Consider the following 23452-nt stretch of genomic DNA (forward strand, 5'->3'; position numbering starts at 1 on the left):
TGGGGCTGGAGCTGGAGGAGTTTAAGGTCCCTTCAACCCAAACCAGGCTGGGATTCTGTGATTCCCAAGTCTGTAAGCGCCTTCCACCTCTCTCCCCGCTGCCTTGCCAGAGGTGTATTCCTTCTTGCTAATTCCCACAGCGGAGAGTCCGTTCATAAACTGCTCTTCAAAAACCAAAGCAACAGCAAAAAACCCTTGTGTGAACGCGGTTGTACAGGTGAGCGTGTTCACAGCACCTGCAGCGTGAGGAAACCTGTTCTCCTCTGAGACACGAGGTGTTGCAGCATCATCCAGTTGTGCTCATGGCTTTTGGGGCTGACCTAACCCTTTAAACCAGGTGGGTTGTGAAGTGTTGAGGAACTCTTCCACTTCCCTTGTATTCATTTGTAAAGGCTGTGCTCTCACATGGAAAAGGAGGAGGAAAGGCTTTGCAGTGAGCTTGGTGAGGGTTGGCAGCTTTGCCTTGGTCAGAACCCTGACTATTCTGTGACAGCTGTGCTGCTAGAAGCTGAGTGGACGTAGACCTGTATGTGTGGTGTTGGTTGATGCTGTATTTTGTGAAGGAAAAATAGAATTGTGTGTGTCTGAAAGGACTTTGTGTAGTTATCTTCACGGGGGCAGGCGTCCTGAGGGAACCTGATGAGGTTTAGGTACTGGAACCGGAATGGGTGCTGTGTGCAGCCCTGAGGAGAAGGACCTGGGGAAGCTCCCCATGACCTGGCTTCAGGGAGTGCTTGAGCCCAGAACCCCCCAGTGTGCTGGGCTGCACCCCCAGAGCTCAGGGAGGGGATCCTGCCCCTCTGCTGCGTGAAGGGGGGACCCCCCCCTGCAGCCCTGACCCAGCTCTGGGGCAGCAGCACAAGAGGGATGTGGAGCTGTTGGAGCGAGGCCAGAGGAGGCCATGGAGATGCTGCGAGGGCTGGAGCAGCTCTGCTCTGGAGCCAGGCTGAGAGAGCTGGGCTGGGGCAGCCTGGGGAAGAGAAGGCTCCTGAAGGGGAGACCTGAGAGCAGCTCCAGTGCCTGAAGGGGCTGCAGGAAAGCTGGAGAGGGGCTTGGGACAAGGGATGTAGGGACAGGCCAAGGGGAATGGCTTGAACCTGCCCGAGGGGAGACTGAGCTGAGCTCTTAGGCAGAAGCTCTTCCCTGGGAGGGTGCTGAGGCGCTGTCTGTGACTCTGAAACCTGTGATTTTTAGGTACTGTAACCTTACTCTTCCCTGCTTGGAAGAGCTTTTTAAACCCGCAGAAGTTCTGCCCAATTTGATGAGAATACATTGAGCTTCAGCCACATAGAACCATAGAACAGTCAGGGTTGGGAAGGACCTGAAAATCATCCAGTTCCAACCCCCTGCCATGGGCAGGGACACCTCACACTAAACCATGGCACCCAAGGCTCTGTCCAACCTGGCCTTGAACACTGCCAGGGATGGAGCATTCACAACGTCCCTGGGCAACCCATTCCAGTGCCTCACCACCCTCACAGGAAAGAATTTCTCCTTAGATCCAATCTAAACTTCCCCTGTTTCAGTTTGAACCCGTTACCCCTTGTCCTGTCACTGCAGTCCCTAATGAAGAGTCCCTCCCCAGCATCCCTATAGGCCCCCTTCAGATACTGGAACCTGCTCTGAGGTCTCCATAAGTTCAAATGCAGCAGTTTAGCTCCTCTCACTGCTCAGTGCAGTGCTGTGGTTTGTAAGCCATACAGGGAAGGAGAGTGTTTGCTTATGGGGATTCCTGTGGGAATGCAAGAGCTTTGTAAAGGCTTTCTTTGGCTGGGTTTCTGGATTGGGATTAAAGCTCTCAGATGGAAAACTGCTCAGCAGCAGTCGTCTTCCTTCAGCAGTGTCCTCAGCTGGGGAGCCTGGAGGATGCGGTGTTTCAATGATGGTGGGAAAGTGAGAATGGAGAAGTACAAAGTCTGTTTTCTCTTGAAACATCTGTTGCACTTTGAATATAAAGAGGAATCAAAACCTCTGATGGGGGAAACTTGAAATCCCACAAAGGTGTTGTGCTTTATGGACAGCTTGCTTTGGATAGCCCAAGCTGTGGTGGAAGTAAGGCGATACTGCTTTCAAACGGAGGAGCAATAGGTATTTCCAAGTGAAAGATGATACTGTCCTTAAGTGCTTATTCTGGAGCTGGAAATACATCCAGATTACAGTTTTAGCCTGAAGAGGTGGTTCTGGTCAACGTGTTTCAGCTGGGGCTGAGTCAGAACACAGGAATCCTCAAAGGTACCACATGAACTTGTTACTGAGCATAGCCCTTTGTGCCTGCTGGGTTCAGGGCTTCTGTGGATTCAGGTTTAGGTTACACACATGAGTGTCTGTTGGATTGTAAAGTCCAGTCTCTTTCTGGCAGTGTTCATCTCATCCATCCCTGGAAGTGTTCATCTCATCCATCCCTGGCAGTGTTCATCTCATCCATCCCTGGCAGTGTTCATCTCATCCATCCCTGGCAGTGTTCATCTCATCCATCCCTGGAAGTGTTCATCTCATCCATCCCTGGCAGTGTTCATCTCATCCATCCCTGGAAGTGTTCAAGGCCAGGTTGGACACAGGGGCCTGGAGCAAGCTGCTCCAGTGGAAGGGGTCCCTGCCTATGGCAGGGGTTGGAGCTGGAGGAGCTTTAAGGTTCCTCCCAACCCAAACCATTCCATGACTTTTATTCTGCATTCCTCTCAGAGATAACTGATAGGGTCAGTACCTGGAGCTGCAGTGCCCAGGGTTTGAACACTGAGGTGGAGCACTGCGTTATTAGTTTTGAGGGATGCTCTGAGGTGAGGGAAATAGGATGAAGGTTATTTAAGGGAGGGGGGAAGTCGTTGTCAGAGTTGCAGTTGGGGTCAGATTTTAGGACGGTTGGTTCGCTGTTGTATCCAAGGAATGCCTTCCCCTTCCCTGAATTCCCTGCATTGCTCTTTTCAATCCCCTAACGCAACTTCTGAGCCTGTTGAGCAGTAACATCTTGTTTGGACCTCAGAGGCGCTGTCCTGACAGCTTCTAGTCAAAAGAGTGGGGAGGGAACGGAGACCTTTGCGGAGAGGATGAACCAGAGAGGGGAGCAGGGAATTCCAGATCCAACAACGACAGCTCCGAGATGGAGGGGAGCTGTCAGGGCTCCACCTGGCCTGGAGATTCCCAAAGGCAGCGTGGTTCGCAGACGCATGTGTAATACATGAAATCCCGGCGCATCCTGAATCGTTGAAGCAGAGCAGCTTGGAGGAGGTTCCTGAGGCGGTTGTGGAAGTGTGTGATTATAATAGCTGGAAGAGCTTTAATAGTCACTACCAAAAAAACCCTTCCACCTTGCTCCTCAAAATAAAGCCTTGGAATGAATGTGTTATTCCATTTGGGCTGCCGAAGCGGGAACGGTGCCAGGGCTGCGAGCGGAGCGACGCGTGATTGATGCTTCACCAGACTCAGCCTTCTGCTGTCAGGGAAGTGAGTCTGCGTTTTGCATAGCTGGCAAATGAGAGGAGCGGGGGCTTGGCGGCCGGGTTTGTGTTTCTAGAGCTTGATTAAGCTGATTGGCAAAGCTTGTGCTCCTTCTGAAAAGACAACTGTCAAAGCCGCCCTGAGATCCCATTGACGTGGGGTTGCAGACTGCTCGCAGACAGCTCGCAGGGTGGTGCTGGCGGAGCTGTCACGGAGGCAGCTTTCTGCTGAGCCTATTTAAAGCTCTAATAGGCACCTCTTTGTCAACGCCGGATTCTTCCTGTAGCTCCTGTTTGGTGTGGAGTGGAAGTTGCTGCGGCCGTTCTGCGGCTGGGGGATTTGTGAAGAGGTGCGGGTGCTCCAGCCCTGGCACCTCCCGTCCTCCTCTTGCCTCATCCCCGTCCTCTGCCTGTCTTCGTTAACAGGAAGCCTTAATGACTGCTTCGGTGGGGAGGGATACAGCAGAGGCCGCAGCGGCTCATGCATAAGTGCTCTCACTCAAAGTTGTCAGCCTCAAGGCAGGTTGAACCTGATTTTCCCCCCCACCTCCAGCCACTCATCTCCTCCTCTCGCAAATGCCAGGGCTTTCCTTTGCTGTACGTGGGCTCCGATTGCAGCAGCGCGGCTGGGCCCGGTTACCTGTGGTTTTCCTTCCCCCCCGCGTTGTTCTGAGCGGTGGGGAGCTGCTGGTGGGCTTTGCTCTGTGGGAACAATGACAGTGTTTGTGCTGGCAAAGCAGTGATTGCTCTTGGAGGAGGGCTGGCTCTCCGTGTGCAGCTTGTCTGCTCGTGCCTTTAATGGCATGGCTGCGCGTTGCGTGTCCCTGGAGCCCCTTGGTGCACGGAGTACCGAGAGGAGCATCCAAAGGTGGTGGCTGCTGGCCTCAGCGTTTGGAGTGGCCACAGGTTCCTGTGCTGCAGCTGGGAGGCTCCCATAGGAAGCACCCTGATGAATGCAGAATTGAAATGCTGTTTGGGAGTTGCTGTGCTCTGTCACTCTTAAGACATCTGTTCTTAATAGATAGGGCAAGGGGGAATGGCTTGAACCTGCCCGAGGGGAGGCTGAGCTGAGCTCTTAGGCAGAAGCTCTTCCCTGGGAGGGTGCTGAGGCGCTGGCACAGGGTGCCCAGAGAAGCTGTGGCTGCCCCATCCCTGGCAGTGTTCAAGGCCAGGTTGGACACAGGGGCTTGGAGCAAGCTGCTCCAGTGGAAGGGGTCCCTGCCCGGGGCAGGGGTTGGAACTGGAGGAGCTTTAAGGCCCCTTCCGACACAAACCAGGCTGGGGTTCTGGGATTGCTTCCAATTTTGCCTGGGTTTGGGATGGGTTTGGGGTTCTGGGAGGCGAGGGTGCCCTTGCTTGTGGGTAAGCCCAGCTTTTGCACCCCTTTGCCAGCGGTCGATCATGAACCTGTGCCTGTGGCAGTGCGCCTTGGCTCTCCCTCCCTGGACCAACATCCCGGTGCTGTTTGCAGGCTGTGAACCAGGCTCTGAGCCCTCCCCAGACAAGCACTGCTTTGTGTCGGGGTCACGAGCAGCAGGCTCCCGGCAGCTCCTCGGTTCTTACGGGCCATAGGAAGTGGGTTTCCCAAGTGCTGGCTGTGGCTCTGCAGACGGGGCTTCAGGGAGGGCTTTGCGCTCAGAAACCTGGGCTTTAATGCAGGTGAGGGAAGAGCCTGGGCCTGCCAAGCTTCATCTGGGTTTGGGGACTGACGTTTGACTGGTGGGAAGGAAGATGTGACCTCAGCGTTTATTCTTACCGAGCATTCAGCCTAAGTGGCAGCCTTTCAGTGCAAGCAGTGACAGGGTTTCTTAGCATCAGGAATGGGGGAAGGAAAGCTGGTGCCTTTCCAACCGGGAACATGCATTAGTCCCAGATGATACATCTTGCATTGGTTTTGAGGAGACATCATCCTGCTCTCCCCCAGACTTGGACGTGGTTCTTTTGCACTGGTGTTGACAGGCTGGCTTCTCTCACCTAGAGAGGAGCTGCGTTCAGTACTCTGCTCCTAGGGGAAAACCTTCCTCAGCAAGCGAAGTTAACCAGAGAACCATAGGATCCTTTAGCTTGGAAAGGACCTTTCAGATCATCGAGTCCAACCATGAATCCAACCCGGCCAAGTCCTTCACGGAACAGTTCCTGATCCAGCCTCTTCTCCAGACGGTGTTAGGCTGAGCCTAATCCTCCCATGGCTGTGGGCAGAGGTGGGAGCCTCCGCTCTGCTGGGCGACGCGGGCATTGTGAAACCCTTCCCGATCCTCCCCGGGCTCTCCGCGTGGCTTTGGACTTCCACTTTGTGCATTCGAGGCTTTAAAAGGGCTGCTTCCCCCCGGGGCTGGCACGTTGTGTGGCTGGGCTGCTCGTCAGTGCTGCCTGGAGAGAGGGAGCTCAGAGCCTGGCCTTCGGGAAGCATCTCCTGCCTGGGGCTCTGTGCCCGCTCCGGCTGCTGGAAAGGCTCGGGTTTGTTGGGCTCTCACGTGCTCCCGTGGGGCAGCACGGGTTGCTTTTTCCCTTTGTTTTTCCCCTTTTCCCCCCCTTCCTTGTGACCTTGCTGCTTGTTGGAGCTGTGCAGTGTGAGACCGGCGGGAGAAACCGAGTTCTGGCCTCCCTGCAGAGCACTATCACCAGGCAAGATCCAAAGGCAGATAACAGCTTCCCTCCCAGGGGAACGTCCCTGCTGGGCTGTTACCAGGTCTAGGTCTACCTCGTGCTGAAGCAAGCGGTCAGCCCTGCAAGCAGGGACTGCACCCCGACGTGCTTCCTCCTCCCTTACCACTGCTTTGAGACAGGTACGGAGCTCCTGGCTCCTGATTGCACTCGTTTGAGTGCTGTAATTCATCACGGCCGCACATGTTCTGCAACCCTGCCAGCTATGTGGCTGGAGCGCTGCCTTTCGCAACGCAGGCGGAATTGCCGCTCTTGGAGCAGGGAGGGGAGCACAGCGTTGGCCCATCAGCTTCCAGGCATCCCGACTGCCGAGAGTTGCCCCAGATCCCTCTTTGCAAGCCACGGGCGCGGGACTCGCCGGGCTTTCAGGAGGTGCTGGCCAGGGGTTCAGGCTGTGTTGATGAGCTGAGAGAGAAACAAGCTTTTCCTGCAGTCTGATGAGCCGTGCGCGCAGTTTTCTCCGGAGCGCGCGGATGATGGAGCTTGCGATGGGCCTCCGGAGGAAAAGCGGGGCTGGACGCCGGGAAGACAAATTGCAGCCTGCAGCAATTACAGCTTCTCTGGGTGTCTGAGACCGAAGCGATGCTTCCGCTGCTGGGGCTCGCGCAGCCTGTGGGTCATCCAGCCCGGGATACCTGATGCTTCCATGGTTTATCCGGATTTCCGAGAGCTCCCGGGGGGCTTCCTTCGTGCACCGCATTCCTCACAGCCCCGCGAGCGAGTGAGCGGTGAGAGCAGCAGGGAGAAGGAGCCAGGCCTCCAGACACTTCCACTTACAGGGCTGTTGTCGTAGCATAAGCTGCGCCAATTGAAACGGATGCAGCTTGTTCAAGTAACGGGCTCGGAGGCGACCCGGGGAGGATTGGTGCTGTCCGAACTCTGTGTGTATTCCTGACGTGCCGGATGGATTAGGAGCTTTAAAAGCTTTACGTTTCTGTGCTTTTTGGCATCGTCTCCTTGGAACCAGTGCGTCTCCGTAGTGAAGCTTTGGAAAGGAAAAGGTGCTTGAACGGGGAGTCCCAGACTAGTTGCTTCTCATTGCACTTGCAGTCGAGTGACAGAGGGGGAGAGACAGATGCTGCAGCTGCGTGATTACAGCAAATGCAGCTGTTAAGACGCCTGTTTTCCTCCTAATGAGGCATCAGCTCTCTCCTGGTTCTGATCTTTGGGTACTGGCTTTATTCGAGCAGCAAATTGGCCCAGTGCTGGGGGTTGATTTTTCCTTGTTCTGGTGCAGTTTGGGTTCAGTTGTCAAGATGATTTTACACAAGGAGTCCCGTTTGAGGAAGGATGCAGCACTTCCAACTAGCTTTGAAGTGCTTGGTGGGCTCCGGGTGCAGCTGCTTGGACTGAGCTGCTCGGAACTCGTCTCATTTCCGATGGAGCTGTAGCTAAGTCTCATCACCGTTAATCCAGTTCCCCAGCTGCAGGCAGCAAATGGGGAGTTCTGGCTTCAGGCTCTTCCAGTTCTTCGTGGTTTCTTGGAGGTTTCTGGGCACAGTTGGTTTGTCTTCCTTTGCTTTGTGAAGCCATCCAAAGGTGGCAGGAGGATGAAGAGCCTGACACTCTCCCTTCCCAGCTGAAAGGAGTACAGTGCTGACTGTAAGTAATCTTGCTTGACTCTGGAGGCACGATACTCTTGACTGTCAGAGGGTTCAGTTTGAGCAGCAGTCAAAAGCTTCACTTCTATTTTGTGCTGGGGGAAGTAAAGGGGTTGCTAGATTGTGGGTAAAGCAGTAGTATTCACTGCTCTGTGCTTTTTGTCAAGGAGGGGATGAGCAGGAGCATCCCTGTCCTGGGTTCAGCAGTAGCAGTCACTTTTCTCCTTCTTAGTAGCTGGTGCAGTGCTGTGGTTTTGACTCTCAGCCTGGGAGCAGCGCTGATAACACCGATGGGTTTAGTTGCTGCTCAGTAATGTTTACTCTGACCAAGGACTTTGTGAGTCTCATGCTCTGCCAGGGAGGAGGGAAAGCTGGGAGGAAGCAGAGACAGGACACCTGACCCAAACTGACCAAAGAGGTATTCCATGTCACAGCACGTCATGGCCACTCTGTAAACCAGAGGCAGTTACCCAGAAGGGTTAGATCACTGCTCGGTCAGGCTGGGTATCGGTCGGTGGGTGGTGAGCGGTTGTACTCTCTTCCCTTGTTATTTCCCTTATCATTGTTATTAGTGGTGGTAGCAGCAGTGGTTTGTGTTATACCTTAGTTACTGGACTGCTCTTATCTCAACCCGTGGGGGTTACATGCTTTCCATTCTCCTCCCCATCCCTCTGGGAGCAGGGAGTGGAAGGGGGGGCAGTGAGCGAGCGGCTGCATGGTTCTGGGTTACTGACTGGGTGTAAACCACGACAATCCACTTGCAAGGCATTCCGTATGGAACAGACAGTTCTGTGGGCATGGGGATGCTTCTTGGTGGTCCAGCACGCTAAAGATGGCTTTTGTTCAACAGAGTAAACAGTAAGATGGTTTGGTGCCTGTTGCTGGATGTGTGCTTGCCATGAGAATGAATGTTAGGTGTTTTTCTTCATGCCTGTCACAGTACCTCTCCTCAACTGGCAGTGGCATCACTACAGCAGACCTGCAGCAGGCCCTCTTTGATGCAAGGCTTGGCGTGGCAAATCGTGGAGAATGGAAAAAATGCATGGAATATTTGTCCCTGTCAAGTTTGAGACTGGAGATTGGGAACAGTTCCTGCCCCAGAGGGTGCTCAGGCATTGGAACAGGCTGCCCAGGGCAGGGCTGCAGGCACCGGCCCTGCAAGTGCTCACACACCGTGGAGATGAGGCCTCGGTGCCATGGGGCAGTGGTGGCCTTGGCAGTGCTGGGGTAAGGGTTGGACTGGATGAGCTTGAAGCTCCTTTCCAGCCTGGTTGATTCTGTGATTCTCCAGGCTGAGGGTGACCTCTGTGGGGAGGTGAGAGAGCTTCTCCAAAGGAGGTGTCAAGGAACAGATGTAAACCACTGAAACACTGCATGAGTAGGACATGGAGCAGCTGTTGGTTGGTACCTCCTTTCTCTCCCTCTTGCTCACAACTTAAGGCCCCTTCTAAACCAAACCATTCTATGGTTCCATACTAAATTCACATTATACATGGCTCTGGAATAACAAGGCTCATCAATGATGCTGAACCTGGTTGTTCCCACTGTTGGATTCATATGTCAGAGGAAGGACCTGGGAGGATAAACGGTGAACCACTGTGGGTCATGGCAGTTATTTTATCATGGTGATATCAGGGGGAAGTTCCCTGTGGAGAAAATGCCCCTTTTTAACCACACTTGGTAACTGATCCACTCAAAACTGGGTTATTTATGCCAGTAACATACCCAGAGTGTTGGGCCAGTGCAGAGCAAATGGGACTTAGTCGTGGGTTTGAAGAGGAACAGAATTCACCTGCCTGTGGGTTGATAGTGGGGTCTGGAGGAACAGCCCTCTCCTGGTCTCCAAGCTGAGTAGGTTGGGAGAAACTTGGCTCAAGTTTTTGCTTGGTTAGCCAAGAAATTCCTTGTGGAGACTTCGGAGAGAGTAAATGTCACCTTCTGCCATTGCTGAAGTTACTGCGATTGTATTTCTGTGGCTTGTTCCCTGTTTCTGCTGTAAAGCTGGATTTGGGAGGGTTCCCGTAGGGAGAGAGGCTGAGAAAGTTGGGGCTGTTGAGCCTGGAGAAGAGAAGGCTGCGGGGAGACCTCAGAGCAGCTTCCAGTGTCTGAAGGGGGGCTATAGGGATGCTGGGGAGGGACTCTTCATTAGGGACTGCAGTGACAGGACAAGGGGTAATGGGTTCAAACTGAAACAGGGGAAGTTTAGATTGGATCTAAGGAGGAAATTCTTTCCTGTGAGGGTGCTGAGGCACTGGAATGGGTTGCCCAGGGAGGTTGTGAATGCTCCATCCCTGGCAGTGTTCAAGGCCAGGTTGGACAGAGCCTTGGGTGCCATGGTTTAGTGTGAGGTGTCCCTGCCCATGGCAGGGGGGTTGGAACTGGATGATCTTAAGCTCCTTTCCAACCCTGACTGTTCTGTGATTCTGTGTGGAAGTGTTGCTGGATGGTGCTGCTGGTTTCCTTGCTGGCACTTAAGGGATTCACTTGGCTGTAAATGCCCGGCTGGGTGCAGTTGGCTTATTTTGTCTGTCCACGGGTTCCTAGGTGCTTCCTTCTTCATCTGCAGGTCGGTGCTTCCGAGTATTGGAGCAGCTGACCTGTGGGAGGGAGAACTTGGGGACCAGATGCCAGGATTTATGTAGATATAATCTCCTTTTATTAAACCGTAATAGAACAAAGCTGCCTGTGATTGTTTGATTGCTGCTCGTGCCGGAGAAGCTGTCGTGGCAAAGGGCTTATGTGAGTGAGACGCTTAAAACAGATTGAGCTGGGTCCTGGTGCTCTTCCCACTGTAATGCGGTTTTGACTCGGTATCTCTGTTGTCATCTCTGCGTGTCCAGCTCGAGTGTTCCTCTTGACATTCCTGGTTGCAGCCTGTCAGTGCTGAAGGCTGGCTTTAGAGGATTAGCTGGAAATGTGTCGCAGCAGGGCAGGATGCTGCTGTTTGTTCCGCACTGAAAGGCGGGTCTTGTGGCCAGGCTCAGGGGAGAAGGAGATGGATTTCGTGCACTTGGAGGATGGATGCTCTCACTCATCCGAACCCTAACGGCTTATGAAAGTCCAGCAAGTGAAGGATGTGCAGTGAGCGCTCAGAAGGTCTGGCTGCTGCTTCTGGAGGCTTGAGCAGAAAGAGGTGGCTGATGCTGTGAGCTTGGTGCTTCCCTGTGAGGGTGCTGAGGCGCTGGCACAGGGTGCCCAGAGAAGCTGTGGCTGCCCCATCCCTGGCAGTGCTCAAGGCCAGGTTGGACACAGGGGCTTGGAGCAAGCTGCTCCGGTGGAAGGGGTCCCTGCCCGTGGCAGGGGTTGGAGCTGGAGGAGCTTTCAGGTCCCTTCCATCCCAAATGGCTCTGTGGTTCTTTGCTGGTTTCTAAGGCAAGCCATGGGTGTGTGTTTGGGGGTTCTCACCTCTCCGCTGAGCACCCCTGCCAGAGGCTCAGTTTCTGTGTAGGGACAACAGAAAACAGGATGAGAGCTGCAAGGAAAGCACTGGCCCATAGAGTGTGGGAAGTTCCCCTTCCCAGGGCATGGTGACGTTGGGTGCGTGGTCTGCCCCGGCCAAACCCTGCTCTGCCCCGTGTGTTACTGACCTTACAGCCCCCTTGCAGAGCCCAGAGGTGCTGTGTGGTCCCTCGGGCCTCTTGTGCAGGTGGAATTCCAGCTCTGGAGGTCACAGTCTGCATCCCCCTCATGCCCAGAACCTCTTTCTCTTACCCGAAGGACATGGATATACAGGAGTGTTTGCTCCCCACAGAGCACTGCCGTTTGGGCACAGCCATGGGGTGCACCCTGGCTGTGATGGGCTGTAAGGAGTCAGTTATCCCGAAACACATTGGGAAGAGCCTGACATCTAGAAAAGCAATGAGCAAACCACAGTGGTTTTCAATTCCTGAGTTTCTTTTAGTTAATGCATATGTAAGCAAGTCAATTAAAACACACTGGGCTTATTTCAAATAGATAATGTAATTATCAGCTTGATTAAGCCATATCAAATGAGCAGTTGTTGTAATTCAGTAGCTTGGTTCTAATCGCTGCAACAGCAGTGGTAGCTTTAATTAAAAGCCTCCAAGTGTCAGATCAGTGTCAGTGGTGTCGATTGAGGGCTGGCCCAGCCAAATACCTGGTTGCAGGGCAGATCAGACCACTCCTACATAGATGGTGATACAAGGATCAACTCCTTGATACCCATAAAGGGAATCTGGGGTTTCCTAAATACCATTAAACACAAGGAATTGTCCTTTTCTGCTGTTCCCAATGCTCAGATACAGACTTAATTGAATCTCTTCCTATATCCCTCAGAAAGGCTGGGATGGACTCACTGCGTGACTGGAGCACACAACCTCTGCTCCTGGTGCTGTGGGTGTAGGCAGCCAGCTCTTGTCTCCGTTTCTGCTGGGTTTGATGCCTCCTCCTCACCCTTCACAGAATCACAGAGTAGTTTGGGTTCGAAGGGACCTTCAGCACTCATCTAGTCCGGCCCCCTGCAACGAGCAGGGACACCTTGGCCTAGATGAGGTTGCCCAGAACCACATCCAGCCTGGCCTGGAATGTCCCCAGGGGTGGTGCATCCGCCACCGCTCTGGATAACGTGCTCTGCCTCTTGCACTGAGGGCTTTGGAGCGAGCCGAGCTGGTGCCGAGGCTGCAGTGCCTTGTGCCTTGCAGGACAGGTTCCCTCCTGCAGTAAATCAGTGCAGGACCGTGTCTGCGATGTTCTCCCCGCGCGGGAAAGCCCAGATGTGCTGAAGCCATCCCATGCGTGGCAGCTTGCTGAGGTGCTGCTGTGCTCAGCCCTGCCCTCAGCGAGGCGGGTGCAGATCCGTATCTCGTTCTAGCTCGGTAATTGGTTGGGGTTGAGCAGGGACTTGACACGGCATCTCCACGGGAAGTCAGGAATGCCCTAGAGCTGAGGCATTCCTTTTCCTCCCATGGATATCTTCTTAGGGCCTTCCTGCTGAACGTGGGGATTTAGTGGTTTGACATCCACAACTTCTGTAAAATGCAGCTGTGGGGAAGGACAGGAGCAGCAGGAAGCCAGGTTCTAACCTGCAGAGAGGGATTTAGTTTATTGATGTTGGCAGATCTCAGCTTCATAGACCACGTTTGCTTTTGCTGCGAGTAGGTGGACTTCTTGTTTTCCTTCTGATTGTTTCTGAAATGACAAGGAACCAAGGGCCTGTATCAACATGCAGGCAAATACCTGGGATTTGCTTCTGGACCAGCGCTGGGATGAGCTCCGGCAGCTTTGATGAGGATTTGTAACGTGTTCGGAGCATCGTCGGTGCGAGAGGGATGTGGGCTGGGGCTGCTGAAGCAGCTTTCTGGCCATCCCCTGCTTTCCCAAGGTGTTTGTTGTCCCCGCCTTGCTTTTAATTACTGTCGTGTTCTATGGCTTAATATTAAACCCCATCTAATTGTATCCCGTCTCTTAATAGGCTTAACTGGCCATCACCCAGAAAGGCTGTTCTGTGTGCAGAACCAAGCTCCCCAAATCTTTCCTAATTGGCAGGTGGTGCCTTGTGAGGCGCTGGGTCCCTCACAGTGACGTTAACAGAGGTTTCCTTCTGTTCCTTGCAGGATTGGGCAGTGATCCTATGACGCATGCCCGGAAGAAACAACTTTTCCTTCTGAAGCATCCAGCTGGTTCTGCTGCCCGAGCTTCGGCACCCGCAGGCAGCAGGAGGATGGACAGGAGCGGCGCTGAGGGCGGAGAGCAGCGGGATGGAGACGCCTGCGAGGCTCCCGACTGCCCCAGCGGGTTTGTGGGGACCAACAGGAGTAAGAGCCTGCGCGAGGTGCGGAAGACGTACCCGCTGCGCAGGCGCCTGCTGCCCTCCGTCAACAAGAAGACCTGCAAAGTGCTCCTCACCCGGCTGGAGGACGTGGCCGGATCCCTGTCCAAACAGCCCCAGAGCTGTAAAGCCAAGGCTCTGCCCAGCTGGATGGGTCTGGGACCCGCTCTGTTCTCGGAACAAGCTCAGCCTGGGGGAGCAGGGAAGAGTGATTCACCTGGGGAAGCGGGCACCGTAACTCCCGCAGGGACGGGGCAGGGCCTGGAGCCTGCTCCGTCCGAGCCCCGCAAGCGCCGGCTGGCCTCGCTGAACGCAGAGGCTGTGAACAACCTGCTCTTTGAGCGCGATGATGGCTTGCTGTCCGGCCGGCGGTTCCGCAGGGACTCCCTTAAAGCCGGTGGAGACTGTGCCGGGAAGAGCTTGCAGTGCAAAGCTGGCGACAGCTGGCCCGCGCTCGACAAGCCAGCTGTGAAAGCAGGTAAAGGCAAACAGCGGCACGAGCCCGGCCAGAAGTGCGGTAGCTGTGACCACGCGCTGGATGAGGTCTTTGACGATGGGACGAAGAGGGAGGACGCTGCCATCTCCCATCATCCCACCCCAAAGAGACTGGCCAGCCTCAATGCTGTGGCCTTCCTGAAGCTGACCCATGAGAAAGACCAACCCCTAAAGCCGAGGAGTAAATCGGATGGAGAGGGCAAGTCCGAGAACCACTGTTCCAAATCCACGCTCAAATGGGCTAAAACCAGCAGGAAGAATTGTGTCAGATCCAAGAAGGAATTGGCAAGCTTAAAATTGGAAGGTCAGCACGGCTGGCCAGGACATGCTCTGGGAAAAGGGGAGCAGCGGGACTCCTCAAGGCTCTATGGGACAGCAGAGCCTGTCCCGTACGAGTCCCTGTCCAGCTCCTATGCTAGCACGGAGGGTTTCTACCACAGACTGCCTTTGCTTATGGGTGGACAAGCTTCCATGAAGCCAGAGTATGGAAGACCTGGAGAGAAATCCCCGACCCCCAAACAGGAATTCCATCAGCCTTCCTTTCCCGTGCAGCAGTTCCCTCCTTTGCCCGTGCCCGGCAACCACACGGATTGCGGATGTCTCTATGAATCCTCGGATGTGACTCCCTTGAATGGGTTTTATGTTTATTGTGGCCAAAGCGGGTACGGTGGCTACTCTCACTGCTCCGGTTACCCCAAGGAGGAGCTTTCGCAGTCCGCGGCCTGCGAGGGGCTCTTGGTATCCCCCAGCTCCCTGCCGTCGGGTGCTCCCTTCCAGCCGCTGCACTGGCGCAACTCCCCGTACTGCTGCGGAGAAGGGACGGCGCTGAGCACCTACAGCCTCTGCGGGGTCGTGCACGTGCCCGAGGGCAGGATCGGCAGCGTGCACGCCGGGCGGAGCAGCTACCCCTTCAAAATGCCTTTTGCAGCAGGTAAGGTGCGGGCTGCGGGCTGCAGGCGCGTCTCATTTGGTGCTGCAGGAGAGGAGGGCTGCTGCCGGAGGAAGGGATCTCGGTGGTGCCAGGAGGCAAGCTCCTTCTGCACGCGGTGCTGCTTGGCTTGGCAGGCTCGGAAAGGAGCCGTGTTTCATCTCCTCTTCCATCGTTCTGAGCCCTCAGGGGGTTTGCCCCACTCAAAGGTCTTCTTGGTGCGGAAAGCCCAGGATCAGGGAGAGGGTTTGGGCAGTGACGAGGTGACTCATGACCTGTCATGCTGGAGCTTCGCTTTGATCTGGGTGAAGCGAGGGGGGTTTAGTTCCTACATGCTCTGCGAGGCTTCTGTGCCGCTTCATTGGGCTGAGTTACTCCTCCGCTCCCAAAAGCTTGCTCTTGGGACTGGAGCATCCTTATGGAGCGGTGTGGGGAAGCAGAGGGGGCCTCTCCGGCTCTTGCTGCTGTGAGGCCTTTTACAGTTACAGGTCAGGGCTGGGCAGCAGTTCAGTTTGAGTCTACTCTTTGGACCGATGCTCACTGGTATCTCGCTGCGGTGGTGAAGGTGCCGGGTACACTGTCAGCTGGTGAGGACTGGGCCCGTCTTTGCTCTTAATGTCTGACAATGAGGCATTGAAATGAGAAAAGGCGAGGGCACAGGAAGTGGGGAGTTGTTTGTGTGGCTCCCTTCTGGCCCCTGCCCCTGTTCCAGGCCTTGCCTGAAGCGCTTTATCCTGAGCTCTGCCTCTGCCATTGAAAGCACCTTTGGTTGTCGGGGTGGTGTTCATCAGGCACCAGCACCTTGTGCAGCAGCCATCAAGTGGTCCCTACAGGAGGCTGCTGCTTCACCCGCTGGGCGCGTGGACACGAGCCTGTCCCTTAACCACGCGTTCGAGTCAAGCAGGGCATCACTTACCCGCTTGGACCAGGTCTCCAGGTGGGAGGCTGAAGCCCGGGTCCGGTGCTGGGTTTGAGCCGGGCTTTGTCACCTGTAGGAAGCTGCTGAAACCCAGGAGTGTTTGGTCGCAGGAGAATTCCCTGTCCCTGGAGCCGCCGCTGTCCCCTGTGGCTGCAGGTCCCTTTCAGGTGGAATGCTCTCCAGCCAAGCTCAGCAGCAGTCTGACAGCTCCCCAGGTACTGCCCCAGGTCACAGTCTGCTTGGCTCCTGCACTTGGACGTGCTGGGGCCTCCAATGCGCTGCAGCCAGGAGGATGCAAACACCGTGGTCTTCAGCGTGCAGCCCCCTCCGTGGCCTTGGTGACTGCTCCCGGTGCTGGCAGGGGCAGTTGTGGCTCTCGGGGCATGTATTTACTGCCCGTGTGTCACCCCGCTGCCAGCATCTTCCCTGGTGTGGTCTCCCTCCTGCGAGCTTGTAACATCCGAGTGGTTTAGACTTTGTTCTGTGGGTTGAAGCGTGTAGGGAGGACTCCTAGGATATAAACGGGAATTAAGCTTTGGAGCTCATTTTCCTGTATGTGTGCACCTCGGGCACCTCAGCCTTCCCTGGAGTGGGTGATTTTAGGGAATTAAAGGAGGACTTTGGCTGCAAGCAGGAGGCTCCCATCTGAGAGCGCTGCTCCGAGGGGATCCAGCTGGATGTGCCTTGTGTTGTATCTGCCTGTCCTGGTGTGTTCAGGGTGTTCACTGACAGGCTGAGAACACTGGGGCTGTGCAGCCTGGAGAAGAGGAGCTGTGTGGAGACCTCAGGGAAGCTTCCAGTGTCTGAACGGGGCCACAAGGATGCTGGAGAGGGACTCTTCATTAGGGACTGCAGTGATAGGACAAGGGGTGATGGGTTCAAACTGAAACAGGGTTGGAGATAAGGCAGAAGCTCTTCCCTGTGAGGGTGCTGAGGTGCTGGCACAGGGTGCCCAGAGAAGCTGTGGCTGCCCCATCCCTGGCAGTGTTCAAGGACACAGGGGCTTGGAGCAAGCTGCTCCAGTGGAAGGGGTCCCTGCCTGGGGCAGGGGTTGGAGCTGGAGGAGCTTTAAGGTCTTTTCCCACCCACACCAGGCTGGGATTCAGTGAGGTTCATATGGAAGCATCGCTGTCTGGTGCACATGGAGGGATCAGGCTGCCGGGTGTTTTGCAGGAGCAGTTTGGTGGGATGAGGTGGGGCAGGCTGGGGGAGATGCTGCCTTCCTACTGACGCAGGGGCTGGGAGCGCGTGCAGCCAAGCAGGCAGCCTCGGGCTCGGTGCTGCTGCCCTCAGCTGCTGTAGATGCCTTTGTGGAGCTTTGTCCTGCTTTAGCTCAAGCTTGCAAAGTGCTTTTGTAAGCAAGATCCTCCAAGGTGATTCACTGCTCTGGGAGGCCAGGCGGGACCCGAGCTCACGGCCTCATTTCTCTGCTCACTGCAGGAGCGTTTGCTGCTGGGGCTCAGCAGAGTCTGGGATGGTCTCTACCAGTCCTCACGCTCCTGGTCCAGCAGTGCCCTTGTTGCAGCCCTCGTACTGAGGGTCAAGCGGGAGCCTGGAGGCAGTGATTCCAATGGGAAGGCAGCAGTTACTGAGCTGGAGCCTGGTGAGCTCAGCTGGGTTCTCACGTTTAGGTGTTCAGCAGCCCCATGGCAGCCCCATTCAGCACGCTCCGGGCTGGAGGCATCTCCTGGGGGTTGCCTGGAGCCACCCTCGTGGTCACCCCAAAGGGCTTTCAGGTGTAGGAAGCAGGGGTGTTTTATACTGGCCTGGGAGCTTCCTCCCTGCTGCCAGAAGGTAACTGAGATCCTCCTTGCTCTTGTGCTGCACGCCCTGGCCCGGGTTGAGGGCTGGTTTTGTGCCTCCTGGGGCGGTGTGAGGTGTTCTTGTGCTCCCGAGAGGTGGAGCCAGGCGAGGGACCAACCTGTTGTGGGACTGAGCCTGCTGCAGGGACCTGGCTCTGCTGGCGGCAGCAGCGTGATTCATCTTACAGAGCTTTGTTCCACCTTGTTTGGTGCTTGTGGAGCTCATTTGGAGGATCTTCATTTTCCCTGGTTGGAATTTGGCTGTTTGAAGGAAGCCGGCTTCTTCCTCAGTGTGGTTTAATCCTTCCCTCGTTTTGATAAGCCTTTGAGTTCTTTTATACGTACTGAGATGCCAGAAGTGCTCTGGACACCAGCCAGTCCGATGTGTGTTACTGACTGGTGTGCCGTGGGCCATTTCAGATGGGTTCGTTGTGGTGTCGTCACTGGCACCGGAGCAGCACAGAGCTGCTTAGAAATGTCTTTGCTTCTAGAGTCCAGTGACAGTGCAAAACGAAGTTACAGTGGGAAGAGACTGCACTGCTGTACTGCAGTAAAGGGGATGATGCTGCGAGGGCTGGAGCAGCTCTGCTCTGGAGCCAGGCTGAGAGAGCTGGGCTGGGGCAGTCTGGAGAAGAGAAGGCTCCTGAAGAGGAGACCTGAGAGCAGCTCCAGTGCCTGAAGGGGCTGCAGGAAACCTGGAGAGGGGCTTGGGACAAGGGCCTGTAGGGCCAGGCCAAGGGGAATGGCTTTAACCTGCCCGAGGGGAGACTGAGATGAGCTCTCAGGCAGAAGCTCTTCCCTGGGAGGGTGCTGAGGCGCTGGCACAGGGTGCCCAGAGAAGCTGTGGCTGCCCCATCCCTGGCAGTGCTCAAGGCCAGGTTGGACACAGGGGCTTGGAGCAAGCTGCTCCAGTGGAAGGGGTCCCTGCCCGTGGCAGGGGTTGGAGCTGAAGGAGATTTAAGCTCCCTTCCAACCCAAACCAGGCTGGGGTTCTGGGATTCCATGGATTTCAGGTGGAAGCGGTGGCAGCTGGGGGCACCCTCGTGTAGTTTTCTGTATTTCAGATGGGCTCCCTCTGGGATGTCTCTTTTCTCCCCCCCGTCAGAAGGCTGCAAGTCTCTGGACCAGCTGAACCTCACAATCCCCGTGGCCGGGCACCCCGCGTCGCCTGCCCACCCGCTCTCAGGATGCCCTGTACCCAGCGTGCCACCGGCTGCAGAGCCCGTTCCTCATCTGCAGACCCCCAACTCTGACCCTCAGACCATGGCCCGGGAATGTCCACAGAGCTCCAAGCCTCCCAGCGGCTCCAAGTCCGGCCTCCGCAATAGCCCGGGCTGCCTGCACGCCTCGGACAGCAAAGCAGCCGGAGGCCACTGCCACCCGAAGCAGCAGCGCATCAGCAGGAGGAGGGCGACCAACGGCTGGATTCCCGTGGGAGCAGCCTGCGAGAAGGCTGTCTATGTGGTGGTAGGTGCTGGGGGGTGCTGGGCGCTGTGGGTGCAGCTGGACCCCTTTGTGCCTGCAGCAAAGCTGGAGAGGGGCTTGGGACAAGGGCCTGGAGGGACAGGCCAAGGGGAATGGCTTGAACCTGCCCGAGGGGAGGCTGAGATGAGCTCTCAGGAAGCTCTTCCCTGGGAGGGTGCTGAGGCGCTGGCACAGGGTGCCCAGAGAAGCTGTGGCTGCCCCATCCCTGGCAGTGCTCAAGGCCAGGTTGGACACAGGGGCTTGGAGCAAGCTGCTCCAGTGGAAGGGGTTGGGGTTGGAGCTGGAGGAGCTTTAAGCTCCCCTTCAACCCAAACCATTCCATGGTCTTCATGAAGACTTGAGAGTGTTTTGGGCCTTGCTTCAGGGTGGAGGTGCTCACTCTGTGCCATCTGCAGGCTCTTGGAGGCAAATGGTGAGTCAAAGCAGCAAACAGTGCCTTTTGGCTGGGCTGCAAGGCCAAGCTGCTGCTGGCCTTGTTTGCTTTCCTGCCCTGCTTTTACCTCCTCGCACAGCAGGACTGGCAGCTGGGGAAGGGAGGGGAAGCTGCTGCTTGCTGCTCCTGTGCTAGCATCGGCTCACAAGCCATGTGGACACAGGGGCTTGGAGCAAGCTGCTCCAGTGGAAGGGGTCCCTGCCCGTGGCGGGAGTTGGAGCTGGAGGAGTTTAAGGTCCCTTCAACCCAAGCCATTCCATGGTCTTCATTGGCTTTGGTGTTTGCAGGGGTGGCACCTGTGGCACGTGAGTCCATCCTACAGAGACCTCGTCCTCCGGCTTCTTCCCCTGGCATTAGGGCAGACCTCTCTGGGACGATGAGGGGTGGTTTAGCTGCACTGTGAGGAGCGGTTGTCTAAAGGCGGCTCTTGGAAGGTGTTGCTCTCACTGAGGGTGTCTGCAGCCCAGCAGGGCTGTCCCAGAGAGCAGTGTCCTGCTTCCCAGATGGACCTTTTCTAGCAAGCAGCATCCCCTTTCTTATGTGGTGGCATGGCCAGTCACTCCTTCCAGGACTCCTTGTCTGTCCTTGGCTCCTGCAGGATGGGAGATTTCCTGCTAGGGAATTGAATTAACTACAGCAAAGTCCACTTTGATTGAGGAAGAAGGTGATACCCATCGTGTTATTAAAACATCAGAGCTGTGGCCTGCAGACCTGGACCCCCGTGCTCTCTGGGGAGGTGGGACAAGGCATAGACCGTGCAGTAAGGTCCAGGCAGATGTGTCTGTGCTGCTGCTGGGTGCAGTGGTGTAAGCTGGAGCTGCTGAGAGCATCATCCAGGACAGGTTCTGTAGCTTCAGCTCTTCAGGCTGCATATGGGCACCATGGGCTGTGCAAGAATGAAGCTTGCCTCTTGCATCCGTCACTCAGACTTTGATACTTGGAAAGGAGCAGTACACCCTTAATCTCCTTAAGTCCTGGCACTTGAGGCTTCCGATTTTTGCCTGGGTGCTGTGGCAGGAGGTTAAACCCGTCCTGCACAGGCATTCCCAAAGGAGTTTTAGAACAAAAGGAACATAAATCCCTCTCGTTTATTGTCCAAAAAGTGATCATTTTGTGATGTTAAGAGGCCATGAAGGAGGTGTTGGGAATCTTAAGGAAAGCTTTATGCCGTGGCCTCCCTGCCCTGGTTGTGTGAAATACCTAATGCTTTATTACGACATTTGTATCAGGTAAATGCATATTATTCAAAATACATCTTGTTTTCTGTAGCTCTGAGTGTGGCAGAAACGCCTGTGAAATGAGGGTGTTAATTCCATCCATCCCTGCTCTGGGAGATGTGCTGTCCTCTGGGGAGCTGCTCCTCACTGCCAGCACCGGGCAGGAGAAAGGTGTGTGCTGCTCCATTTGAAACCAGTGTGACCTGCCAGCACCTGGGTGCTGCTCCCTAGGGAACTTGCTTTACCTGTGCGTGCCCTGCCCATGGAAGAAGTGACTCCTTTGGCCTGGCAAGGGGAGATGGGTTCAGACTGAAACAGGGAAGTTCAGGTTGGAGATAAGGCAGAAGCTCTTCCCTGTGAGGGTGCTGAGGCGCTGGCACAGGGTGCCCAGAGAAGCTGTGGCTGCCCCATCCCTGGCAGTGTTCAAGGCCAGGTTGGACACAGGGCCTTGGAGCAAGCTGCTCCAGTGGAAGGGGTCCCTGCCCGTGGCAGGGGTTGGAGCTGGAGGAGTCTAAGGTCCCTTCCAACCCAAACCATTCCATGATCTTTGTCATTATAAACCAACCCGGTGGGAACAGGGATGCCGTGAGTGCTCTTGCGCTGTGTGACTTCTCCTGAGCACTCAGCTCTGAGCAGGCTCAGGCAGGTTTTGCCTTCACAGCAGGACCAAAGGGTTCTCTGGTCGGGGTGGCAGACACTGCACCACCGCTTTGCCCGTGCACTCAGGCTGCTCTGTTTCTGTGTTCTCATGGTGCAGAATGAACCAGAGCCGGCCGTTCGCAAGAGCTACCAGGCTGTGGAGAGAGACGGGGAGATCATCCGGGTGCGAGACACGGTCCTCTTGAAGTCAGGACCCCGGAAGAAATCCATGCCCTACGTGGCGAAGATATCGGCGCTGTGGGAAGACCCCAAGACAGGTACCGAGCCAGCAGAGCGTCTGTTGTGGCTGTGCTGGAGAGCTGAGCTGGAGCCCGGGGGGTGATGGATCTCGGGAATGCTGCAGGTGTGTTCGGGGAGCTCCACTGCTGCCAGCCCGGGTGATGAAGAGGCAGAGATTAACTCCATGGCTTTCATTCAGGTCGTTCCTGGAGCTGAATGCTCTTTAATCACAAGCCTGGGACTGGTTATCAGAATCTTCCTGGGCGTGAGAGCACAGAATAGCTGCCAAGCGCCCATCTTAGCAACCATCTCCTGTATTATTTCATTGCAGCAGACGTCTCGGGAGCTGCTGTTTACTCAGATGCTCTCCCCAACATCTGGGCTGGGAGCTGGTGTGGAGCACGGGCTTGTCTGCAGAAGCTTGTGATGGGACCCAAGGAGAGGTGGTGATTGGAGCAGTGTGGGTTTGGTGCTCTGGTCCCGGCTCTGAGTAGTGATACTCGAGCCAAGGAAGCTGTGCCAGAGGTTGCAACGCACAGGTCTGGCTTAAAAGCAGAAATGAAGTTAGACAGAAAAGTGATCAGCGTGTGGTGAGGCCCGTCTTGGTCACATCACCCTGCAGCAGCGATTCGGCATTAACGTGGAGTTCATGGTGCAGGCGCTGAGCTTTGGATGAGCACCTCTCCCAGCTTGTGTCCAAGTGGATACTTCCCTCAGATGGAAGGGTTGGATTTTTGTGTTCTGTTCCATTTCCGTGCCTCCCTGCCCTCTCTGTGGCAATGCAACGCACGTAGAAAGGGTGAAGGTGTGAGAGAGTAGCAGCGTGACGACTTCATACAGCCTCTTGCTGTAACAAAAGGACACCTCTAGTTCAGCATGAAATATTTATCACAGCACAGCTGCCTCTCCGTGAGCGCAATGGGAATGAAAGGGATGGAGCAGGAGGAGGAGGCTGGATATTAGTGGGAAAACACTCCGTGAAAGCTGAGGTTTGACGTGTTTGAATGCATCTTCTTGCAGGGGAGCTGATGATGAGCCTCCTGTGGTACTACAGACCAGAGCACACGCAGGGCGGCCGCAACCCCAGTATGCACCAGGTGAGACAGACGGACAGGACACTGGGGGTGAGAGCATCCATTGCCTCTGCGCTGCTATGGGGAGAGGGGATCAGCCCAGGGTCTCCCAGGACCTCTGGCTGGGCTCAGACTCGGGGCTGAGCTGCTGCTTTGGGTGAATGGAGCTGTCCCTTGGCTGGGAGGCAGCTGCTGCCAGGTGCTCCTCGCTATGAGGGTGCTGATGTGCTTGTCCAGAGAAGCTGGGGCTGCCCCATCCCTGCAGTGTTCAAAGCCATGGAGCACCCGTATCTCATGCTGCCTTTATCATAAATCCCTTAATCTGCTCCTTAAACTCCAGCAACGTGTTTGTGTTGTGCAGAAGTGGCTGCGTCATCCTCCCCTGTCCAGATTTATGATGAGAATTAAAGAGTGACTCGGGGCTGTTGTGCCACTTTAATAGTTTGCTTCTTAAAAGTAAACCCGTGTGAATCATTATGGCCTCACACCTTGCTCTGCTTTGCATGGGGTGACAGAACAAGCTGGGATTAACCGGGAATGGAGAAGTGACTGCTGCTTGTAACCCATCACATGCTTGGTGCCTTCTCCCTTGTCTTGCTTTCTTAACTGAGGGGATGAGAGCTGGGAACGGCACCTGCCTGGATGCAGGGCACAGCTGGGTTTTGAAACCAGAACGTGGTACCTGATAGTTCCCTGCTCCATCAGTGAAGCGTGACTGTATCCAGTTGCACTTC

At 55.5% G+C, this 23452-nt stretch overlaps 1 protein-coding gene across 1 annotated transcript in view; it reads left to right on the forward strand.

The window, feature by feature from the left end:
* Nucleotides 1-23452, forward strand: part of BAHD1 (bromo adjacent homology domain containing 1) — a 41256-nt gene that overhangs the window by 15190 nt on the left and 2614 nt on the right. Inside the window, exons 2-5 of the mRNA XM_061450973.1 lie at nucleotides 13273-14913; nucleotides 18737-19098; nucleotides 21524-21683; nucleotides 22666-22742. Coding sequence (XP_061306957.1) covers nucleotides 13290-14913; nucleotides 18737-19098; nucleotides 21524-21683; nucleotides 22666-22742 — 2223 coding nt within the window. The 5' untranslated portion in view covers nucleotides 13273-13289. The remainder of the gene's footprint in view (nucleotides 1-13272; nucleotides 14914-18736; nucleotides 19099-21523; nucleotides 21684-22665; nucleotides 22743-23452) is intronic.

This window comes from Pezoporus flaviventris, unplaced genomic scaffold (assembly GCF_033815535.1).
Source record: "Pezoporus flaviventris isolate CSIRO_AGI_PZ_B2104156 unplaced genomic scaffold, CSIRO_AGI_Pfla_v1 ptg000012l, whole genome shotgun sequence".
NCBI lineage: Eukaryota > Metazoa > Chordata > Aves > Psittaciformes > Psittacidae > Pezoporus > Pezoporus flaviventris.